The sequence below is a fragment of the Oncorhynchus gorbuscha genome, linkage group LG12, assembly GCF_021184085.1.
Source record: "Oncorhynchus gorbuscha isolate QuinsamMale2020 ecotype Even-year linkage group LG12, OgorEven_v1.0, whole genome shotgun sequence".
NCBI classification, from domain to species: domain Eukaryota; kingdom Metazoa; phylum Chordata; class Actinopteri; order Salmoniformes; family Salmonidae; genus Oncorhynchus; species Oncorhynchus gorbuscha.
The window spans coordinates 59,459,454-59,482,300 of NC_060184.1; the positions used below are offsets into that span (position 1 = coordinate 59,459,454).

The 22,847-nt window shown below is 42.6% G+C and overlaps 1 protein-coding gene across 13 annotated transcripts; it reads right to left on the reverse strand.

Moving 5' to 3' along the window:
• Positions 1-531: 531 nt before the first annotated feature.
• itprid1 (ITPR interacting domain containing 1) lies at positions 532-21,316 on the reverse strand. Of its 13 annotated transcripts, none has more exons than XR_006830762.1 (17): positions 21,172-21,316; positions 20,899-21,076; positions 17,127-17,172; positions 16,809-16,849; positions 14,598-14,651; positions 12,798-12,846; positions 11,679-11,756; positions 11,208-11,410; positions 10,271-10,779; positions 10,019-10,079; positions 6,437-6,549; positions 4,460-6,211; positions 3,464-3,591; positions 3,073-3,184; positions 2,486-2,788; positions 2,154-2,329; positions 532-1,980 (listed from the first exon to the last, which is right to left on the reverse strand). XR_006830762.1 is itself a non-coding variant. In XM_046292471.1 (17 exons), the coding sequence occupies exons 2-16, from the start codon at positions 21,017-21,019 to the stop codon at positions 2,295-2,297; spliced, it is 3,501 nt and encodes a 1,166-aa protein (XP_046148427.1). In that variant the 5' UTR covers positions 21,020-21,076; positions 21,172-21,316; the 3' UTR covers positions 532-1,980; positions 2,275-2,294. The 13 variants fall into 13 exon arrangements, 12 of the variants coding, with proteins under 12 accessions (XP_046148427.1, XP_046148425.1, XP_046148421.1 ...); XM_046292471.1 differs by having other exon boundaries at positions 2,275-2,329; positions 2,486-2,684; XM_046292469.1 differs by having other exon boundaries at positions 2,275-2,329; positions 2,465-2,684.
• Positions 21,317-22,847: the final 1,531 nt, after the last annotated feature.

Genomic DNA, 22,847 nt, shown 5'->3' on the forward strand with positions numbered 1-22,847 from the left:
AGCACACAGATGAGCTTCCCTGAGATGGTTTCTGACAGTTTGTGCAGAAATTCTTTGGTTGAGCAAACCCACAATTTCATCAGCTGTCTAGGTGGCTGGTCTCAGACGATCCCGCAGTTGAAGAAGCCAGATGTGGAAGTCCTGAGCTGGCATGGATACATGTGGACTGTGGTTGTGAGGCCCTTTGGACATACTGCCAAATTCTCTAAAACGACATTGGCGGCAAATGGTAGAGAAATTAACATTAAATAATGAACGGTGGAAAAATGATTGAAACCATTTACCTGTTTGACCACTATGTTTTATGGGTATTTTGACACCACTATGGGGTTCTATTGGGCTGCAGCTACCATACTTACTTTCTAGAGCTCTGACGTCATGATTAGACTTAGTTTTTCCTCCCAGTTGTCTTGAAAGCACCATGTTGAATGACAAATGCTATCACAAACCTGACCTTTTTAAAGAGAAAATGTGCAATTTTCTATGGAATCCATCTCAATAGAAAATAGTGCTTTTACAATATTCCACAAATGACTTTAATCAACATTTTATTATAAACTAATGTACATATTACTTTCTAGGGCACAACATTTGCTTCAAAAGTAACAAGAATTCTTAGGCCCAATAGAGTACCACAGTATTGAGTCATAATACCCATAAAATCTAGCAGTCAAACAAGGAAATGGTTGTAATCGTTTTTCCACCATTCCTTTTTCCTGTAGGGGATTTTACAAACACTTAAAATAAGAGCTGTGTTGTGTAGGCTTACCCTGGCGTGGCATTTTGATAACCATCTAAATCTCTCTAGGACAAGGTGACTCCCTGTTTGACCGTTAGGTTTATGGGTATGACACTTCCACTGTGGGGCTCTATATACAGTAGGCTGTATCGCAATAAAACATACTTATTTTCTTGTGTTCCTAAATGGCATGTGGTTCTCTTACATTTAAGTTGGGAGCACCAGTGGAGGGGGTTATGAAATGCATCAGGCTCACAGGCTGGTACTACACAGCTGCTAATTGGGGTCTGAAGAGACAGGAGACGTGAGCTAGACCACCTCTTGTGCTAATAAGGACATAACCCAGAGCGGGTGGGGGGAGGTGACACAGAGAGGAGCTCCTCTCTATAGCATACACATACTGCATGGATCTCATGTGGATGGGGATCTGTCTTACCCAGAGCATTGATGCAGGTAGGTAACAGTAGGAGACTTCATGTCACAGTAAGGAATGAGAACACATCCTTAGTTGAGACGAATGCTGTTGTTGATACGTAGGGAATGACAATACACACAAACTCTTTGTACAGTATGTTATGCATTGGCACGTTATAGATATAGCACACATGATTTCATGCATTCATGCTCTTTATTCATCATGTGGACACTGGACTACTTTGGTAGTAATGGAATCCATTGATTACACCAGCCTGGTTTCATAGACTAGACATAGGCAACGTAAATCCAGGACACTCAAATTAATATGATATGGTATGTTTGGTAAGGTTTACATGAGGCAAAAACAAAGGGAGGGTGGTGGGTCGGGGTGGATAGGTGGGCATATAATGCAAACTTCTAGCATCTCTAAGGTTGCGTCTTCAGATCTCATCACGGACAACTCGAGCATTTAGGCTAATTAGCTATTTTGAAACATACTACTTTTTGCAACTACTTAGCATGTTAGCTAACCCTTTGCCTAGTTAACGTAAGCTACTTAACTAATGTTAGGGTTAGCCACATCAAACTGGAATTTGTGACATATTGTACAAAAAGCAAATCGTAACATATCATATGAATTGTTATTCATAACATAATGGATGATGGACATCCACAAAGAAATACATACCTTACCACACCTAACATATCATACTAAATGGAGGGAGACAGATTTAGATTTATCATGTTACATCTACCCGAGTCCAGGTTGATTAGACACACTTAGACAGCAGCTCATCTTCAGTAAGCTACAGCAGAAGCTGCATCTGTAAGACAGAAAAACAATCCACGGGTGGGTGAGGACACAGGCAGTGTTTTGTTCAGTCAACTTTAGAGGGTATAGGTCTGGGATTCGCGCAAAGGCTTGTTACAGAGCAGAGCACGATTATAAGACTTTTCAAAGGTCATTTACGTCTGAGCCGATATGCACAGCGTTTACCATGAAAGCCCTCTCTGCGAACGTCAAGGAAAGGGCCTTTTGGTCGCCTGTATTGTACGCTGCCCTATGAAACGCTTAGGATTGAATCCTGGCCTAGATCTGTCAGTCAGGGCTACCCCACCTCTCTTTTACTCCAGTGAGTCAGTATTGACAGAGTGGCGTAGGGACTCCTTCAGCTGAAAAACAGTAAAGAGATGTGACAACATGTCATTATCAAGACAAAAAATGTAAAGCAATACGCAGTCAAAACATTTTTGGATTTTCATCCAGTAAACCTGAAACTACATTTTGATATGTGGTTGTGTATGTACCAGGGGTCAAAGGTCCCTTACTCTCTGGATGAAACCCACAATGTCCAGTTTGTCTGGCTTGGTGCCTGTAGAACCATGTTTTAGCCTCTGGCCCATAGAACTGGAATCTGGCAGAGCTGATCTGGACTCCAAATCCCAGGTGGCCTGCGATGAGGGGCGTGGCCTGGACATGTCCGTCAAAGGGAGCCAGGGCAGCAGGCAGCACTGAGTGGCCATGCTCCTGGAGGAGGCAGAACCAGGGGTGGATGTGGTTGTGGGGATCAGGGGCAGGAGCCTTAGCTGGGTGTAGAGGTGAGATTGTTCATCGAGTAGTCTGTGCATCTTCTATGGAACCGAACAACATCACAATTCACTATCAGTTCTCAGATATTGGTTTTTATGCCCATTTATGCTGTCGTCCATGGCTTTGAAATGCTTATTCCTTTGGATATTGATCCCGATCTCTAGTTTCAATCAAATGTAGTACACAATAACACATTTTTACTAACTGCTGTAATAGAAGGAAAGTGTAAATGGAGTTATAGTTCTGAGGCAAAGTAGAAAAACGTAGCCAATGTTTTCATTTCTCATCAATATAATCCACGGTCAGGGGCGTGTCTGTAACCTACCATTTTGAAGCTGTCGTCATAGCGATGAACCAGGTCAGTGAGCTGCAGTTCCAACTCTACAGCTTCCTGTTTCACAGCTTTCCTCAGCTCCAAGACGTCTCGCACTTCTTCTCTGAGACAGGACAGGGGTAGGGACAGAGGACACAAAAAGGTGACACCATAGTATGTCAAATCGAAATCATTAGCCGACAAAACAGGGTTGAGTTCAGTCACATTTCAATTAAGTCATGACATGGAACTGACTCCAACCCTGCAGCATAAACATAACACTCAAAACATCCGTCTCAAACTGTCCTCGTTATACCCAAGCCTGCTCAATGCTCACTCTAAATGAGATGATATGGGTGAGGTGAAGTAGCCTAAAGCGTCCGCTAGAGGGGGTATTATCTACCTGTCAGTGTCAGAGAGTGAGCTGTACACCGAGGCCTGGTCTTCTGACAGCTGTTCCTCGATGTCTGTCAGGACGCAGCGGAACTTCCTCATACAGTGCATCATCCCCTCCAGTTCATCCAGTGAATACTGCACAGAGGATTATACAGAAAAATATCATGAGAGAGGATAGAGACAACACAACATCAGGAATACTGTACAGTGAATCAGCGCACAAGGGAGGAAAGGTCTGTTTTTGCCTATTAGCGAAATTGCAGTGGCAGTGGTTAGCTCGAAGAGGTTGACTATTAAGCCAATCAGAACAACCAAATGGGCTCAATACAAATATGAAGGCCATAGTGTAGATGTTCTGTTCTCAGAAGTATCAAATTCAGCTGTTCACAAAGATAGATTACGGTAGCCTACTCAACACATCATTTCCATCAGAGCACAATGGTGTTCACCCTCATAAAACCGGCATTACGTGAGAGACAGAAAGGGGTCTACTAAAGACTCAAGTAGCAACCCCAATCCTATTGACCATTCTTGGTGAATAGGACCTTTCATATAGTGTTCTTTTATTAGAAGTGAGCTGTGCTTGAGGCCACTAAAGAGCCAGAGCGAGAGAGAGTGGTGAACTTCCTCCTCTACTGCTGCTCATCACGCAAAACAGGCATTCACATGCAAATGACCACTGCTGCATATGAAACCAAACCACCATCTTTAGAAGGGCCAATAAAGATTCTAACATGCAAAGAGGATTTGTTCATCGTGTCAACAGGAAAAACACATGTGATGTGCCTCAATGCCTCCTTATCTAATATTCTATAAATATACAGATAAGGAATTAAATAACTATTTTAATGATCGGATGTAGCCATAGAAAAGGGCACTTGTTGCAGACGTTTTGATGAGTGAGGCTGCATTATCATTTAGTCTTTTTTTTTCAGATATCATCCTGTGTGAATCAATTTAGGGTTTGACAAGAGCGCGTAACTGAATTGTGTGTGTTACTTACAGGGAAAGCTGAAACGGAGGACGGTTTGTGGCGATTGTTCTGAGAACAGCAGCGACAGCGGTTATCACAGGAGCAGCAGCAGGAAAGCCCAGAGAACAGGGCTCGTTCCCACCGTCTATCCTCATCCCCCACTTCCTCGTGCCACAGCCCAGTGTCCAAGGAGGTGGACTTCATCTGGAAACTTCCGGATCTTCGTGAACCGTCGCGAGACAGCCACCGATTGGACGATGACATGGAGGGGGAGGGGCAGGGGGACGGGAGAGATATAGTCTCAGGTGTCATGTCTGCCTTTCCCATGGCAACCGCAGTGTTTCTGTGTTCTGCAAAGTGGGAGACATCAGCGTCTGACCACGCCTTCCTGGAGAAGGAGTTCCGCCTCTGCCGGAGCGTCAGGTCAGTCAGGGGGAGGGGCTCGAAGGAAGGGCCGAGCGGGGAGGGGGTGTGGGGGACAGCACCTCTCCGGAGGGCAGAGTGGGAGACAGAGGGCAGGGAGGAGGGCATCTGGACAGACACAGATCGGCCTGACCTGAAAGCACCACTGTGGGGGACGAGTGGGGTTGGGGCTTGAGATGGCGCTACGGTTAAGGAATGGGCTGATGGTGAGTTTGGAATTGAGGATTGGATTGGTGTTGTGGTTAGGGCTGATAGAGAATGGTTTGGGATTGGGGAATGGGATTGTGTTGGAGATGAGCTGGATGCTGCCAGAAAAGCTGAGGCTAGAGGTTGGTGTGGGCATGAGGCTGGGGACGGAGATGGTGGTGGGGAAGAGGCTGGGGATGGAAGTGACACTTGCTCCGAAGGTGAGGTTAAAGCTGGGCCTGGAGGTAGGTCTGTTGGTTGATTTAATGGGGGGGCAGGCTCATGGACAACCAAGCTTGAGGATCCCTCTGAAATCTCAGAGCCACCTGTTTCCCAGTGCACTGGGGGGGGAGAGGAGGCAGAGAGAGGCTCTGCTGGGGGGAGACAGGAGGCAGAGAGAGGTTCTGCTGGGGGGAGAGGGGAGGCAGGGCTTAGCGCTGCTGAGAGGTTAGGGTCAGATCCTAATAGAAGATCTTCAGAGGACCGGTCCTGACAAACAGATCCAGTCTCAGAGCCTTGATCCACCACCTCAGGAACAGCTATAGGACCCAACACTGGACCTTCCAAACCAGAACTAATCTCTACTTCCATCTTCATCTCCATCTCTTTCTTCATCTGCACCAGAGCCACCGAGTCCATCAGAGAGCCTTCATGTGACCCATAACAATCGGTGTCCTGATCACCAACAGCCTCTGTTCCTGTCTGAACATTACCACTTTGTTCCGCTATGGCCTTTTCCTCTCCTCCTATTGGAACAGCTTCCTCTGATTCCAGAGTAAAGTGTTCTGTTTCTCTATCTGTTTTCATGATAATAATAACGTGCCGTAACGGAGAGTCTGGCTTATGACAAGGTGCACAGCAGGCCGAAGAGAATCCATCTTCCTCAGTGACAGTGTTTTCCATTAGGCTTGGCCTGGCTCCAAACGCAGAGTTAGTCATCTCCAAGACATCAGAGAGGAGGGAGTGGAGTGTGGGGGAATCCTGGTGTCTGGGTGTCTCCTCTGTAGGGCTTGTTGTCTCTGGTCTGTATAGAGGAGACTCGGGTCTTGGGTGGCACGTGGAGAGGGAAGGAGGGGAAGGGTCCAGGGAAGTGGATGGGGGGGACGAGGGGGGTGAAGCTCCTTTTACAGTGATCTGGCTGTCAGTGCTGCCTCCAGATATTCCCGACAAAGCCTTAAACAACAACCAAACACTGTCAGTTTAAATTAATGAATGACCTCTTAAATTGTGCACCATGAAATAGACAGAATATCAATTCAATAATATATTTTAATATTTTGGGCTGGTGAAGTATATAAGTTAGTAGCAATAACTTAAAGTAAGTTTAAGTAAGTCAGTAGAACTAACTAAAAGTAACACGCCTAGATTGTTGCACTTCTAGAATGTTCTCCGTGTAACCTTCATGAGCTCGGGTCCAGGTGAGGGATGCTGGGTAATGGACGGGATGAAGGGCTCTTCCAGGAAACCACTGCTGTCAGACTGGCAGCTGTTAGTCCTCATCACACACACTGCTACAGAGAGAAGGGGGAAGAGAGTAGAGGGAGGGGAGAGAGGGACAGAAAGAGAGTTCATGGAAAATTACATCACTTTAATCATATCCTTCAATCAGACTCATCATCTGAAGTATAAAGGAGAACTATGACTCGGGGCAATAAACAGAACTTCACCTTTGCCTGGTGAATCAACTAAAAGGTATGACAATTTGCTTATTCAGTTAGCTACTCACTGAATTTCAGAAAAACATTTTTTAAAGTTATCCTTTTTAGATAAAACTATACTAAATATATTCACGTCACCAAATAACTGATTAAAACATACGGTTTTGCAATAAACAGGTCTACAGTATCCTCAACAGCACACTGGTGTAGCCGGAGGACAGCTATTTTTCATCCTCCTCTGGGCACATTGACTTCAATACAAAACTTAGGAGGCTCATGGTTCTCACACCCTTCCAAATACTTCCACAGTAATTCTAGCGACTTCCGGAGGACGTCCTCCAGCCTATGACAGTTCTTGTAGTATGAACTAACACCTTGTCCATTCAATCAAAGGATCAGATAGTGAGTCTAGTACTGAAAGCATAAGCTACAGCTAAGTGTGGTGAGTAGGTGACTCTGAGAGAGAAAGACCATAGCTAAACTCTTCAAAAATTAAGGAGAAGCAGCACAGAGAGAGAGAGAGCTACAGTGGCTTGCGAAAGTATTCACCCACCTTAGCCCTTTTTCTATTTTGCAGACTTACAACCTGGAATTAAAATAAATGTTTTGGGGGGTTTGTATCAAAGTCAATACTTTGTAGAGCCACCTTTTGCAGCAATTACAGCTGAAAGTCTCTTGGGTTATGTCTGTATAAGCTTGGCACATCTAGCCACTGGGATTTTTTTCCTATTCTTCAAGGCAAAAATAAATGCTTCCCCTAAAACCACTAGAGTGTTGCTTTAGCAGTATGCTTAGGGTAATTGTCCTGCTGAAAGGTGAACCTCCGTCCATCTCAAATCTCTGGAAGACAAATAGGGTTTCCCTCAAAATGTCCCTGTATTTAGTGCAATCCATCATTCCAGTTCCTGCCGATGAAAAACATCCCCTCAGCATGATGCTGCCACCACCATGATTCACTGTGGGGATGGTGTTCTCGGGGTGATGTGAGGTGTTGGGTTTGTGTCAGACACAGCATTTTCCTTTGATGGCCAAAAAGCTACATTTTAGTCTCATCTGACCAGTGTAACTTCTATATGGTTGAAGAGTCTCCCACATGCCTTTTAGCAAACACCCAATGTGTTCACTTGTTTTTTTTCCCTTAAGGAATGGATTTCTTCTTACCACTCTTCCGCAAAGCCCAGCTCTGTGGAGTGTACGGCTTAAAAGTGGTCCTTTGGACAGATACTCCAATCTCTGCTGTGAAGCTTTACAGCTCCTTCAGGGTTATCTTTGATCTTTTGGTTGCCTCTGATTAACGCCCTCCTTGCCTGGTCTGTGAGTTTGTGGGTGGCCCTCTCTTGGCAGGTTTGTTGTGGTGCCACAACAAATTGTTTAATAATGGATTTAATGATGCTCCGTGGGATGTTCAAAGTTTCTGATATATATTTTTTATAACCCAACCCTGATCTGTACTTCTCCACAACTTTGTCCCCGACCTGTTTGGAGAGCTCATTGGTCTTCATGGTGCTGCTTGCTTAGTGGTATTGCATACTCTGGGGCATTTCAGAACAAGTGTTTATATACTGAGATCATGTGACAGATCACGTGACACTTAGTCCACCTGTGTGCAATCTAACTAGTTATGAGACTTATGCAGGTAATTGGTTGCAACAAATCTCATTTAGGGGCTTTATAGCAATGGGGGTCAAAACATATGCACGTACTACTTCCCTGTTTTTTTTTTCTTTCACTTCACCAATTTGGACTATTTTGTATGTCCATTACATGAAATCCAAATAAACATCCATTTAAAATTACAGGTTGTAATGCAACAAAAGAGGAAAAACACCAACGGGGATGAATACTTTTGCAAGGCACTGTATATTTCATGCTATATTTTCCTCTTCTTTGTTTTCCTTCCACATACTTAGCTAATGCAGCTAATTTAGCTTACTCAACAACCTGACTCAGAGGAATGCTGTTTATGTTAGCTAGCTGGCTAAGGCTATCCAACACTGAAACTCTTCCAAGTCAAGGTAAGCTTTCACTTTTATAAATGTATTACCACCAGGGGGTCACCGGTGTAACTGCTAAACTACTTGCTGTACTGCATGATTGTACACATTAATTGGATTGTTGGTTCTAGTCTGTTGACTATAACGTTAGTATGGTGACAATGTAGGTTGTGGTATGAAGGTTTGGCTTGGAGAGGTTTTTGTGCCTGGTCAGACAGCTGTTGTGTACTGAAGGGAAAAATGTGAGTGGAGAGGAGCTGGGAGATGCGAGAAGGAATAATGCAATGAGCAAAGTGATGATGATGCTGTATGTGGCTGCTATGAAAGTGAACTGTGTGCTCGGGTGAACAGGGGTGAATTCCTTCCTCCGATTCTGTTGCAAAACATTTCTTAAAACGGCAGGAGTTGGTGGGGGGGGGTCTACCTGAATTTGTCCAATAGAAACTAAGTTTTACAACTGTTTTGACTAATGACTACACTCCAGTTTAGATATTTGCAGACAAAAGTGTGCAAGGCCATATTGAATGTATCCACCTTCATTACTCCGATTTGTCTCTCAACCGGTGCACATTATAAACGTTCATTTGTAGGCTAGGTTGTTGCAACCTCATGATGGGTATAGGGAACATTTGAGTATTTAATTTAACCTTTATTTAACTAGGCAAGTCAGTTAAGAACAAATTCTTATTTAAAATGACGGCGCCGCCCGATGGGACTCCCAATCACAGCCGGATGTGATACAGCCTGGAGTACCAGGTAGTAGCCTAAACCTATCGATGTTACATTGAGCTGGGTAAATGGAATATGAATGACAGTCATCCAATATCCTGTAATAGAAATAAGACCATGCTCCAAAAAAATGACATCTCCCTGACGTTAAACGGCACCAACCGCCACTGCTGGCTGGCATCGTGTTTTAAAACCCCTTATGAAAATGATGGCAGTCTAATTGCTACAGTATATTTGCATTTCTTCACCATAGGAGATTGTTCCATACTGAAGGTAGAGAAAACTGGCATCAGAGTCAGGGCCAATGGAGTTTAAAAATAAACCTAGACATTGGATAAAGAGAGCTTTTATCTGGTCGAGAGAGAGATTTGTGTTTACAAAGCTAGAGGACTGTTTTAGTAGGTTACTTTTTAACACTTAACAGCAAGGCAAGGGGAATACTTTCCATGTCATTAGCGCTCTTTGAAATATACACTAATGAAAGACAAGCTACTGTCTAAGCTCTTCATTGTAATCCTCGCATAAACCACTGAGAAGAACTATAGAAACCAGGGAAATGGACTGAAGAAATGTGAGTGTTAAAACAGTGGTGCCCATACCTGTGGTGTCAGATGCTCCCATGTAGCTCCCAGAAATACTGCCCTCATCAAAGCTCTGGATCTGACATGAAAGAAAACAAATAATATAGCTCAATATACATATGTAGTACATCTACAGTTACACCGTTTAATCTGGAAGATGAAGCAATATAATGCAAGAGGTAATTCAAGACATTTCAGTATATTATACCCCTTTCCACAAACGTTAAACCACCAGTATTTTTTAACTTGAAGTGACACTTTGACATTTACCTCCTCCATCTCAAAGGACTCCCTGGCCTCCCCAGGACTTTTCTTTCTGGTTGGAATACCACTGGAGATCAGGGGTGGATACTCCTTCCCCACCTCCAGCCTGAGCGCACCCTCCTGGGGAACCGAGTGGGGCTCTGGTGCTTCCGAGGCTAGGCCTTGCTCCTCTACCAGTGGGGTCAGACATATACTCTCAGCCAGGCCCTGTCTGGCTCGTTTCAGATGGGTCCGCCTGTCAGGGGGGCCGGCCAGGGGCTGCTGTAAGTGGGCTACGGGACTGTGGGGAGTTGGGTTTGTGTCCTGGGAGTCCTGGGTCTGGATTTGGGTCTGGCTGAGGGTTTTTCTGGAGACCCGGCGGAGCAGCATGCCCATCCTCTTCCGCTTCTCCCTGGCCTCGGCTGAAGCTAAAGCTGGAACTCCGCTCTCGGAGAGGGAGTCTGTAGATGCACCACCGACCAGGGATGAGAACGCAGTGGTAACCTGCTGCAGCACCTCCAACTGCCTGAACCTATCTGTGAGTGAATGAGTGAGTGAGGTGAGAGAAGGAGATTGTAAAAATTTATCTGTGGTTGACAGATGCAAAGTTGGCAAACCAGCTAACCATGTTATCATTCTTATAGGACCGTCTCCGTCAGGTGAAATAAATGCACGGTGTTCTCACCAGAGAGAGAGGACACTGGAAATACAACAGTTTCAACACATAAAGCACAAAAAGAATCCCATGGCCATGTTCATGCCAGTAGTTGCCAAGGTTCCTGGAGGTAGAACATGTGGCTAGCTTAAACATCATATAACAGCACATTACATAACTATAGTACAGTATTTGTCAAGTGTATAAAGAGAATGACGGCATGTCAAGGTAACTACAGTATGTTTTCAGTGTTTTAAGAGCATATGACAGAATGTCTGAGTAGTACATTTACAGTGTAACATCACTTACTGCTGACATCGGGGTTCTCTATGTCCATGCGGTTCTTCTGGGCGTCCAGGAACACCTGGATGTTGATTCCCCGGGCGCTGGACTGGTTGTTGATGAAGCGGGCTGGGATCCGTCCAGAGATGTCAGGCTCGTCACAGCCGAAGCCCAGATCTAGTAGGACCTCCTCTGGGTCATCACTCCACAGATTCAGCACATCCATTACACTGGGATAACACACAAATGCACACACTCATAAATTCACGTGCTTGCAGACAGACACAAACACACACGCAGGCAGGCATGCAAACGCACGCACACACACACACAAGCATGCACGCACGGAGGGATGCACACTTTCTGTAAACGTACATCACCTCACGGCAGTTATCGCATCGTATGTTGCAATTGCAATCCAGACTCAGATCCTCACTGCTTCATTTAGGATAAATACTGGATAACAAAAGAGCGCCTGGAGTTGGCGACATGACTAACCTGAGTGGAGCAGACTGTGCTGAGAAGGCGGAGGTCAAGCTGTTCCACCTGGTGAGAACTGGGCTGGACCTGGAACTCCTGGACCATGACGGAGACACAGACATGATCATAGAAGGACAACCGTCTCTGAATCTAGACTCATATCTTAGGTATGTGTTCCTTTAGCCATTTATTCTTCCAAAGGTGAAGACATGATAGAACACCGCTGCAAAAAGTCTCCGATTCTTGTGTCTCCATACAAGCTAGCCACTCATCCTTCTACAGACAAAGACATGATAGAACGCTTTTCTGCATAATACTACAATGCACCATTACAGAATGGAACAATAATCTGTATTAACACTGGTCTCCTAATCACACTGCTCGCACTGTCATCTCCACACACAAATTCCTTCATCTAAACCCTGTTTAGAGTTGTCTCTACTGTACACTACGCAACAATAATCTCATATTATTCTCCTCCTCGTCGTGTCATATCTATGTCTATGTCATCACTCTTGTTTCATGCAAACCATCCCTTCATCCATGTCTGCGTCCCAAATGGCACCCTATTCCCGACATAGTGCCCTATGGGCCCTGGTCAAAAGCAGTGCACTGTATAGGGAATAGGGTGTCATTCGGGATGAATCCCATCTGCTTCTGTGAAGGTCAGGTGAGTTTCTTATATTTGCATGGTAAATAGGAGTCACTGGCAGGTGGGCATGTATCATGTGAACATTATCCATAACTTATGACAACATCTGTCAATCAAGTCAGCTCCCTTCACTACCAGTCAGTTAATGACAAGTGACTGAAAATTAGCCCTGGGTGAGGGTGTTCAGAGTTTAAACATAATTCATTTTGGATCACATCAATCTAACCTCACTTTGAGAGAAATGTTAGTATTTTTATGGGGTCAATAAAATATTTTAACTTATTTATGCATGTTAAGTTATCCATAGTAATCAGATATGCAAGTTATATATTGGATAACATCACATCAAATGTGAGAGACGCAAATTATTTATACATGGATGTGTAATCTCGCCATGTATAGACCCTCGGTTGCAATTCATTTCAAAACGCCAAAAGTTTGACAGCGACCAGCCGACAGGACAGTAGAGAGGGAAAGTTCCTTACCTCAGAAATTCCTGGACGGTCCCCACTCCCTGTTTACCATATAAAGATGCTGAGGAAGAGAAAAAAAATAACAAATCATCTAGACCTGAAAGCAAACAAGGCTGAATATTTGGAATATCTTGCAATGAATGACAACGAGCTAGTTATCCACTGTGTCTCTGCTAGTCGCAACTGCTAATTCAGCACATCCTGTCTCTGGGATGGCTCTGTTTAGTAGCTATATTAGGCATTAGTGTTCTTTCAGTCAGTGTTTTCTCTTGGCTGTCCTCTCCACCTCTATTCAAGGTTGGGACTCCATTTTACCCTGGCATGGTGACAGGGACAAAGTGGTCTGTGCTGCCGGCCGAAGCTTTATTTTATTTCATTACACGGAACCTTTTTTTGTCCAAGAACGTCTCCAAGATTCCAACATCCAACTCTTATTTTCTATCAGGTCTCGTTCCGCAAAGTTCTTCCATCTGAAGAGGAGTTCTAAAATGAGTGTTTGGAAAGTTGGTGATGATGCATGCCATTCCATTGGGTTCTGTTCCGAGCTGACTCCCTAAAGTGCCATGTCATTTGGTGTTACGTAACCAGGTCTCCTGATCCACAGATAAGGTGGTGCTTTTCAAGGCCAAGGGGTACTGAACTGTATATTCCCATCTAACGTCGGAGTTTGGGGTAGCATTCTTTTCAGTTGACTTACCTTTCTGTTGAGTACACTGGCAGTTCCTTGGAGGAGATAGAGTAGTCTGTGGGGTGGTCAATCTCTCCTTAGGGTTTGGGGCAGCAGTCCCTTTTGGTTGACTGGCCTTTCTAAGTAGCCAATCCCTCTAATATCTTCAGTAGCCGGTCCTGGGAGGAGATAGTGGACAGCCTTGACCAATCTCACCTTGGGTCAGTTTCTGGAATTGACCCCCTGTCCTCTCTGTAAGGACAGGTTCTTCCTGTGCTCTCTGTCTCTGAGGAGAATACAGTGGTTCATGCCAAATGTCCTTGGCTGTCCCTTCTAAGACATCCTGTCTCCTTCTGCTTCTCCACTTTCTTCTCTTCCTTTACTGTCTCACTGTGGAAGTAAGGATACTGTGGAAGTAAGGATACTGTGGAAGTAAGGATACTGTACATGGATACGGGCACTCACACACACAGCCCCCAGTAAGTGTCAGTGAGGACTGGTGAGCATCAGACCCTAGCTGTGTTTGTATAGATTTGCTGTGGTGTTTGCCAAAGCTAAGCAGCGTGATTTTCCTAAGCCATGTTTAGGGTGAACTGCCTGGGAGGTGTGTATAGTCCAGACCTGGGCTCAAATACTAGTTAATCATTTCAAATACTTTATCCGTGCTTGATTGCACTTGCCTGTCTTAATGAACCAAAAGAACAGTCCCAAACCCAGAACACAAGGCATTCCAGGCAGGCTAGAGCAAACGCTCAAAGTATTTTGAAGGTTTTCAACCACTACTTGAACCCAGGTCTGGTATGGTCTTCTCCCTGTCTCCCTGATGATTTCATCCTGGTCTTAACTGTCCCTCCCTCTGTCTACTGCTGGATGCTCAGCCCTGAGATTAGCAAGAAGTACAGACACCACCTCTCCTCTGCCAATATTTTACCCCCTCGCCTAAATACACTAGCCCTCAGCAACATTTTTCTCATTGTGTACCCACTCTCAGACAGCGAAAATGTTCCTCTGAGCACACAGTGGATAAATCATTGTGATGGTTTAAAACCACATAACCTGTTTTTAACTTACTGCTCGGTCCTCGGCTCTACCTGGTGTTCATGTCACCCTAAAAACAACGACTACAAGATGAAAGATCTATTTACCTTCGACGCCCAACGCTAAGTCATCCTCACTGCTGGCGTTCCTCTTTAAAAGCCCTGCAATATTTTAAACATAAAAACAGAAGAGATTCAGAGAAAACACCAAAGTGTTTTTACTATACTATATATATTACATTGAACAAAAATATAAAAGAAACATGTAAATTGTTGGTTCCATGAGCTGAAATAAAAGATCCCAGAAATGTTCCATTGCACAAAAAGCTTGTTCTTCTAAAATGTTGGGCACAAATTTGTTTGCATCCCTGTTAGTGAGCATTTCTCCTTTGCCAAGAAAATCCATCCACCTGACAGGTGTGGCATATCAAGAAGCTGATTAAACAGCATGGTCGTTACACAGGTGCACCTCGTGCTGGGGACAATAAAAGGCCACTCTAAAATGTGCAGTTTTGTCACACAACACAATGCCACAGATGTCTAAAGTTTTGAGGTAGCGTGCAATTGTCCTGCTGACTACAGGAATGTCCACCAGATAATTGAATGTTCATTTCTCTACCATAAGCCTCCTCCAACGAAATTTTAGAGAATTTGGCAGTATGTCCAACTGGCCTCACAACCGCAGACCACGTGTAACCGCACCAGCCCAGAACCTCCACATCTGGCTTCTTCACCTGTGGGATCGTCTGAGACCAGCCACCCGGAAACTGAGGAGTATTTCTGTCTGTAATAAAGCCCTTTTGTGGGGGGAAAAAAACATTCTGAGTGGCTGGGCCTGGCTCCCCATTGGGTGGGCCTGGCTTCCAAGTCGGTGGGCCTATGGCTGCGCCCCTGACCGGTCATGTGAAATCCATAGATTAGGGCCTAATGAATTTATTTCAATTGACTGGTTTCCTTATATGAACTGTAACTCAGTAAAATCGTTGAAATTGTTACATGTTGCATTTAGACTTTTGTTCAGTTTACTTTCGACTAGGGCCCTTAGGAAATTGGGTGCCATTTGGGGGACACCCTTACTGTGAAGTAGAGATTAGACAGAGCACAAACACAGAACGAGATAACAAACATCACCGTCTGATTCTTGAAATACCAAGTCTGACAAAAGAGGCAGACTTGGCATTTCTGTACTCAGCTTCTAACAGATACAAATGACCTCAGAAGAAGAAAGTGATAAAGGAATCAACAACAGCAGTCTTGTTTTGTGTGACATAATAAACCAGTGATGACCAACAGTAAAGGACATTTAATGGATGTTTAGGGGCTGGTTGGTTACAGCACAGAGTTATTGTCACACCCTGATCTGTTTCACCTGTCCTTGTGCTTGTCTCCACCCCCTCCAGGTGTCGCCCATCTTCCCACTTATCCCCTGTGTATTTATACCTGTGTTTTCTGTCTGTCTGTGCCAGTTCATCTTGTTTGCCAAGTCAACCAGTGGGTTGCCAAGTCTCTGGTTTTCGTGTTCTGACTCTGTGACCATCTGCCTGACCATTCTGCTTGCAGCCCTGTACTGTTTTGGACTCTGACCTGGTTATGAACTCTTGACCTGCCTTTTGCTGACCCCTTGGACTATAATAAATATCAGCACTCAAACCACCTGCCTCCCGTGTCTGCATCTGAGTCTCGCCTTGTGTCGTTATGGTTATAACAAGTTGTCGGTCCCATGGTTTTCACGGGCCTAGTTTGCATGTGGTTTGAATCTATCTGCCTTGCCAAGTCTCTGCCTTTCTAGCTACACAGCCTCTTCATTACCCAGAGATAACACCCATGTATGGTGAATATGACAATTCCAAGTTACGTATACAAACACATTTCCATATATCATCTCTGTTATACTAAGGCTTGATTTGTAACCTTTACATTACAGGATGAGTTGATTGGTTTTGTAATGACTTGTGTATTGTCGTGTAACATTTCTTACACTCACATTTTCCAACAGTTTCAATCTAGCTCAACTGGTAGCATGTCATGCTCAAGTTTAAACTTGACTTAAATCCAAACATCTTTCAGTAACCACTGGTCTATGGCTAATATTGAATGTACTTCAATGTGTTAACTTGAAGTGTCAGCAAAATAACCACAACGAGCAACTACACTTCAGATTGATAAGAGCGTCTGCTAAATGACTTAAATGTAAATGTAAATGTACCACTGTACCAGCACTAACAACAAATGACTCATGAGAAATGACTCAAACATTTTTAGATGAACCTTCTTGGTATTAAACTTCAGTAAATCAAAGTAAATGTCTATGTGCCGTACCTGCTGCAGCTTCCCTGGTATGGTCTGGTTTTGCATCCGCCCTGCAAGTAAACGTCAAGCACTATTTAGGAGGGGTAGTCAGGAGGCTCACACCAACCCAAACAGCACACAAAGATGTGGAAAATAAACAGGCAAGGAGTGATCTATGAAATGCCAATCAGTTATCTGCAAATGAACTCTGTTCAATAAACTCTATTATAAATACAAGTCTATTAATTCAAAGTCCACTATGTAGATATTGGTGGGAATGAATTCTAGATATTTTCCATCAACAAAGCAAAACATCTGTCACATGTAAGTAGACTTTCTAATACTCACTCATGACTTCTAAGCCACTGCTGGACATTGTTCTGTCTACAGATTCCTGTACAAAAGGCATGGAAACACACATCAAGACACATCCAAGAAACATTCTTCAGTTTTTTATAGGATGTGAAATCATACCTGGGATAAGTAGACTCTTAGAAAAAAAAGGTTCCTTATCGAACCAAAAAGGGTTCTGTCGCTTGCTTCATATATGGAACCACTAAATGTTCTGAACGGAACGCTTTTATAGGGTTCTTTGATCAGAATCCTAGAGGTTCTTCTTCACTGAACCAAAATGGTTCCATATAGAACCCTGCATGGTTCCTTTTATGAATTATGGCTATTCATAGCCTCGTGAAGTAGGGGTGCTGATAAATTAGGGGGTCGACAAAAAATATGCAGCACCCCCATCCCTAAACATTTTCCTGTGGCCATGTAGCAACTACTATTAATAAAATAGTCATATTTTTAGCTATGAATATCATTTAATACACAGTTAAACAATGGACAAAAGAATACCATTATACTTTTTTAGAATTGTGCACTGGTATATAGCTTACTTTGTCTTGTTTTTCTTATTTCTATGTCTTGTCTTTTTGTTCTACTTTAATTTATAGCACTATAGTGATATTGTTTGTTCTACTTTACTTTATAACACTATATTGATATTGTTTGTTCTACTTTACTTTATAGCACTATATTGATATTGTTTGCCACATTGCTGGGATAAATGCTTGCAAGAAAGGAATTTCACTGTACTTGTGCATGAGACATTAAAAACTTGAAACTTGGTGTCCAGGGAGGCATCTCTTTACTTAAATGATGGCCTATGTCAACAGTGACTGACTTTCCAGTACAATACAGTCCAATAGTTACAGCAAACAACAATGTGTCTTGGATGGAGAGCATGTTGTGTATTTTTTTTAATTGTTTTTATTATTTGAAGGGACTTGCTCAAGGGCCCAATGGTGGTCCCATGGGGTTATTTAGAAACACTTAAAATAAGGGCTGTGTTTCATGTAGTCTTACCCTGGCCTGACGTTTAAATGACTGTGTAAATCTCTCTAGGACAAGGTGACTTTTATCAATATAACCCCCCCCCCTCCAAAAAAAATGGCTATCATAAAGAACTACAAATACCATGATGATGATCTGGACAAGACCGCCAAATAGACGGCAAAGGTAAGAATCTCTGGTTGAACTATTTAATTTTAGCTAAATGTAGTAATAAATAAATTGGCTACATTTGTTTAAATGGACAATTCTGTGAACTCTCTTGCGGAAGTTTTAATTTGACACAATACCTGTTAGCAAATGTGTCAGTTCGAGATGGCTTGCAGGGATTTGTAGTTTTGCATTATAGCCAAGTTGATGCTAATTAGCCTTTTTGAATCTGAGAGTAAATAGAGCTCAATATATTGATGAAAGTCACCTTGTCCGAGAGAGATTTACATAGTTATCAAAACGTCCCGCGAGGGTAAACCTTCGAGAAACACAGCCCTTATTTTAAGTGTTTCTAAAAATCCCCTATGGGAAAAATGAATGGTGGAAAAACGATTGGAACCATTTCCCTGTTTGACCTCCAGGTTTTATGGGTATTATGACATCTCCACCGTTGGGCTCTATCAACTCAACATTGACAATATCCCACCACTGGTTAGCCACTATTGGCTTAAATAGCCAAGTCTGCCAGTTCATTTCCAGCAATATTGCCCATCTGTGTGGTTCGTTCATTTGTCTATCACTCTGTGTGTAGCCAGTTTATATGATAAGCGGTCTTGTGGGTCGACAGAAATACTTTCCCCAAATGTTAACTGCAAAGTAGGCTTCCCTGGCAGAAGTATATCATGAGTAAGTATATCATTTGTATCTATTATTTGTTATTTGCATACTTTGCCATGAAACGAGCAGCAGCATTACAGAACCATCACTAGACCGGCACAATAGATGCACATTCCTCACTTGCTAGATGCACAATTAAAGGGCCAGATGCGCAATTAAAGGGGAATTACTCTCAAAATCCAAATTTGTTCCAGACCTTCTTCCAGACCTAAAAAAAAATGTATTATGTGATTTAAGCATTGACATGGACTTAGAACATCCAATTTCGTTGTTTCTCTATGAACAATTGCAATTTTAAGATTGAAAAACCTAAATCCAGGATAAATGTAACTGAAAACATAATTTGGGAAAATATAACACATTATTTGGGGGGAAATTTCTGATTTTATAGGGCCCTCAGAGTTGTTTATGAACCATTATTTTACCAGGTATATTGACAGAAAACATAGTGCACTACTTTCTCTTGTACATTAAGGACAGCAGGGAAGAGTTGCAAGGGTGAGGAGAAGAGAAGAATGTACCTCTTTGAAAGCTAGAAAAAAATGTGTAGCTTGCCAAGTTCATTTTTTGTAAGTAGCTCCCGTGCTAGAAAAGGTTGGAGACCCCTGTTCTATATAGAACCCCTTTTTATCTAAGAGTGGATGCTTTTATTAAACACAGAATCTCCTCTTTCTTCCAGATAGCATTATGTTTGCAACAGTACGGGTTTGTATGAACCTTGCTGTTTGCCACTCAGACCTCAACAACAATGTTAATAAAATATGAATTAGATCTTCCCCCACCAGAGAGAGCTGTGTCGGATGTCAGCTAGCCATTGTTCTGACCAGGTGAAATCATACAGCAACTTCATTCATATGGATATAAATATCAATGCGAAATAGCCTAAACAAATTAAAAGTGAATGTTAGCTGTCATTTCAGAGTTTGATGTGACTGGGTTAGCTCTTGTTAGTGGTTGTTTTCAAAAATTCCCATTAAACTCTGGGGTAGGGATAGAACCCTCAAGGTTCTTTGTCTTCACTGGTTGTACAAAACATTAGGTACACCTTCCAAATATTTTGCCCTCAAAACAGCCTCAATTTGTCTGGGCATGGACAAGGTGTCGAAAGCGTTCCACAGGGGTGCTAGCCCATGTTGACTTCAATGTTTCCCACTGTTGTATCAAGTTGGCTGGTAGTGGATCTCTACTCAGAATAGCTCATTCCATTTCATCCCACACAGGCTCAATTGGATTGAGATGTGGTGACTGGGCAGGCCACTGCAGGAAGCTGAATTCACTGTCATGTTTGTGGAACCATTCCTGGACAATCCTAGGCTGCAGTGTGGCAGGCCCTGATCGCAAAGATACTATACTTTTATAAGAATTTTATGGCAAGTGTTATTGAATTACCTTATGTCTCACTCATTATGAAAATATATTTGTTTGTCATTTTGAAGCTGCAAAAGTGGTCTACTCTAATGTTGAGGTGATTCCATCTCCCTCATGAATTTAATTCTAGGCTATAGGCTGTAGGCTATATTAAGATTCCTATCTAAGAGCCCTCCAAAACATGTGGTTATGATCATATATTTCGACTAATTCAACTAACTATTGTACTTTTTGGTTCTTCTTGAAATATTTGTCAGCCATCAAATAAATACTTTTTTTTGTTTACCTTCAAATATATATATATATTTTTTTTTGACATTTATTTGAATATCAAAGAAAATAGTTGCATTTTAGTTGAAACTCTATATAAAATATATTCGACGACATTTAGTATTTAAAAAGCTGGTATTTTCTGCCGAGGTCTGAGTCAAATACATAGATATAGAGATTCTAGACAGTTCCAAAAATGTAATCTACAGTCTCTAATATCGCACAGTTTTCTTTACAGTGTCACATTCCTCAAATTGAAAATCTGCAATCCACAGAACAATAGACTATAGGAAAGTGGTCTTACCAGCTCTGCCACTGCCATGTGACCGTTCTGGTGCTGACATAGGTATGTCATCCCTGTTACTCCACATGACTTTAGATGCCACCAAGTTGGCTCTCTTCTCTGTGGCCCCTTCAGCTGCCATCCTGGTGTCTCTCTCTTAAGATCAGAACCACACAACACCGTCCGTCCGTCAGTCAACCTGAAAATCCACTGCAACATGAGGCTCAAGCAAACACCACAGGATCGGGTTGCACCCAGGCATCCAGGCTACACTATCTACACTAGTAAACATACCAGTCATGGAAGAGATGCAAATGATGTCAAAACTTCAACAGCGAACACATCACAGCTCACCCCTGCTTCTCTGACACACACAGAAATATTGTTTCCTGCTGGCTTATTTAAATGCTTTCACCGTTTCCTGTCCCAGTGTTTATCGGTTACGAGCAGCTCCTGCCAAAGGGATGTGCTTTTTCAGGAACTCTATCTCAAGTTCAACCTCCCCCTTCTATTCCCAGCAGGAAGTAGAAGTCAATCAGTCCGACTGGATGGTCTATTTTCTGGCGTAAGCTATAGGTGATAGTCAAAAGCCTCAGTCACTTCTATAGAAGAAAGAAAATCATATTATATGTATGTTATCAATTTATATGACAATTTCAATGATTTCCTTTTTATTGCATGGTTCAAATACCATATGGTGGTTTGTCTTACTGTAACTGGGTCAGTATTCTGGACACTGTGAACTGTAAACTGCATTGGCAAATACTTGATACATGAAACAGACTCATTTCAAGACATATTCCAGGAGGATTTGGGGCTTTTATAATGCCAGTCACTTCCACTTAAAGTAATTTATACTCCATGTGGATTATCATGTTTCAATACACTTTTTGAACATTTTAGTTACTAAGAGGAGATTATATTTGAAATCCAACAATGTCCAAAACACCGCTGACATTCATAACGTAGGCTGGACTCACATCCTTCAACCAAGACACATCTAGCAAAAACTCTGGAAAAATAAATTGGCTGACACAGTGTTGGCTAAGTCCCTACTATGGTTAACAGAATACTAAATATACCCTAGGTCTTCATGAAGTTTATAGTACCTATAAAAATGATAGCTCAATTTCATTCAAACCGTGACAGTCCAAATAGATGACCAATCAGGAAATAGTCAAACGGTGCAGAACAAAACTGCACATCATGGTTCATTGGAATGAAAGGACTCGTCTTTGAATGAAAAGACTTACATGATGTATCCGTGGCCCTCACTGCATTCAAACTCAGTGCACTGATGACAACAGTCCCTGTTGTCCGCAGTTTGTACTTTGCATAATTGTATGCTATACATTACAAGCTACAGTTCAATTTGGTTTCTCAAATAAAAGTCACATGCAAATAGGAACTCGATTTAATCCTCGGTACATTTTCTGACAAGGCACATCTTAGGACCTACGTGACACTGAAAATCATTAAAGAGGAAATTGATATTTGCTGCATACTGGCCCGACAAGGAAAAAGTAAGGCCTAGAATAAAACACCAAAGTGAACCCCTTGTTGGTTCCAGTGTGTTGGATTCAGTGTGTGTGCACAGCATATTATCCAGGGTTAAATCAACACTGACACTAACCAGGTTTCCATCCAACCTTTATAAGCGATTAAAGTACATGTCGGATAAAAACTTTCATGACATGCCTGATAGAAACATAACATTTTTCTGTAAACGTTCCAAATGTTGATAAAAGAAAATATACTAGACAAGGTGTGATCTTTTTGTGTCGGTAAAATGAATTATCCAAGAAATGTAGGTGGAAACGCATTTATGCGCAAATGTTGATATAATAACTTGGAGTCATGCCATGACATGTTGTGTGGTCCTCCCACTACGATTGGTCAGGAAAGAATGCAGTTTATTAGGCTACAGATTAAACAATTATGATAAACGTCACAGTGTGGTGAAAGTGCAA

What these genes read in the sequence shown, in the direction of transcription:
- itprid1 (XM_046292465.1), bottom strand. Translation starts at nt 21,019, where the DNA reads ATGGCAGCTGAAGGGGCCACAGAGAAGAGAGCCAACTTGGTGGCATCT. An exon ending in GCACAGTCTGCTCCACTCAG is followed by an intron (nt 11,411 to 11,678) that starts GTTAGTCATGTC and finishes GTGTTATCCCAG; the next exon opens with TGTAATGGATGTGCTGAATC. An exon ending in AGAGAACCCCGATGTCAGCA is followed by an intron (nt 10,780 to 11,207) that starts GTAAGTGATGTT and finishes ATTCACTCACAG; the next exon opens with ATAGGTTCAGGCAGTTGGAG.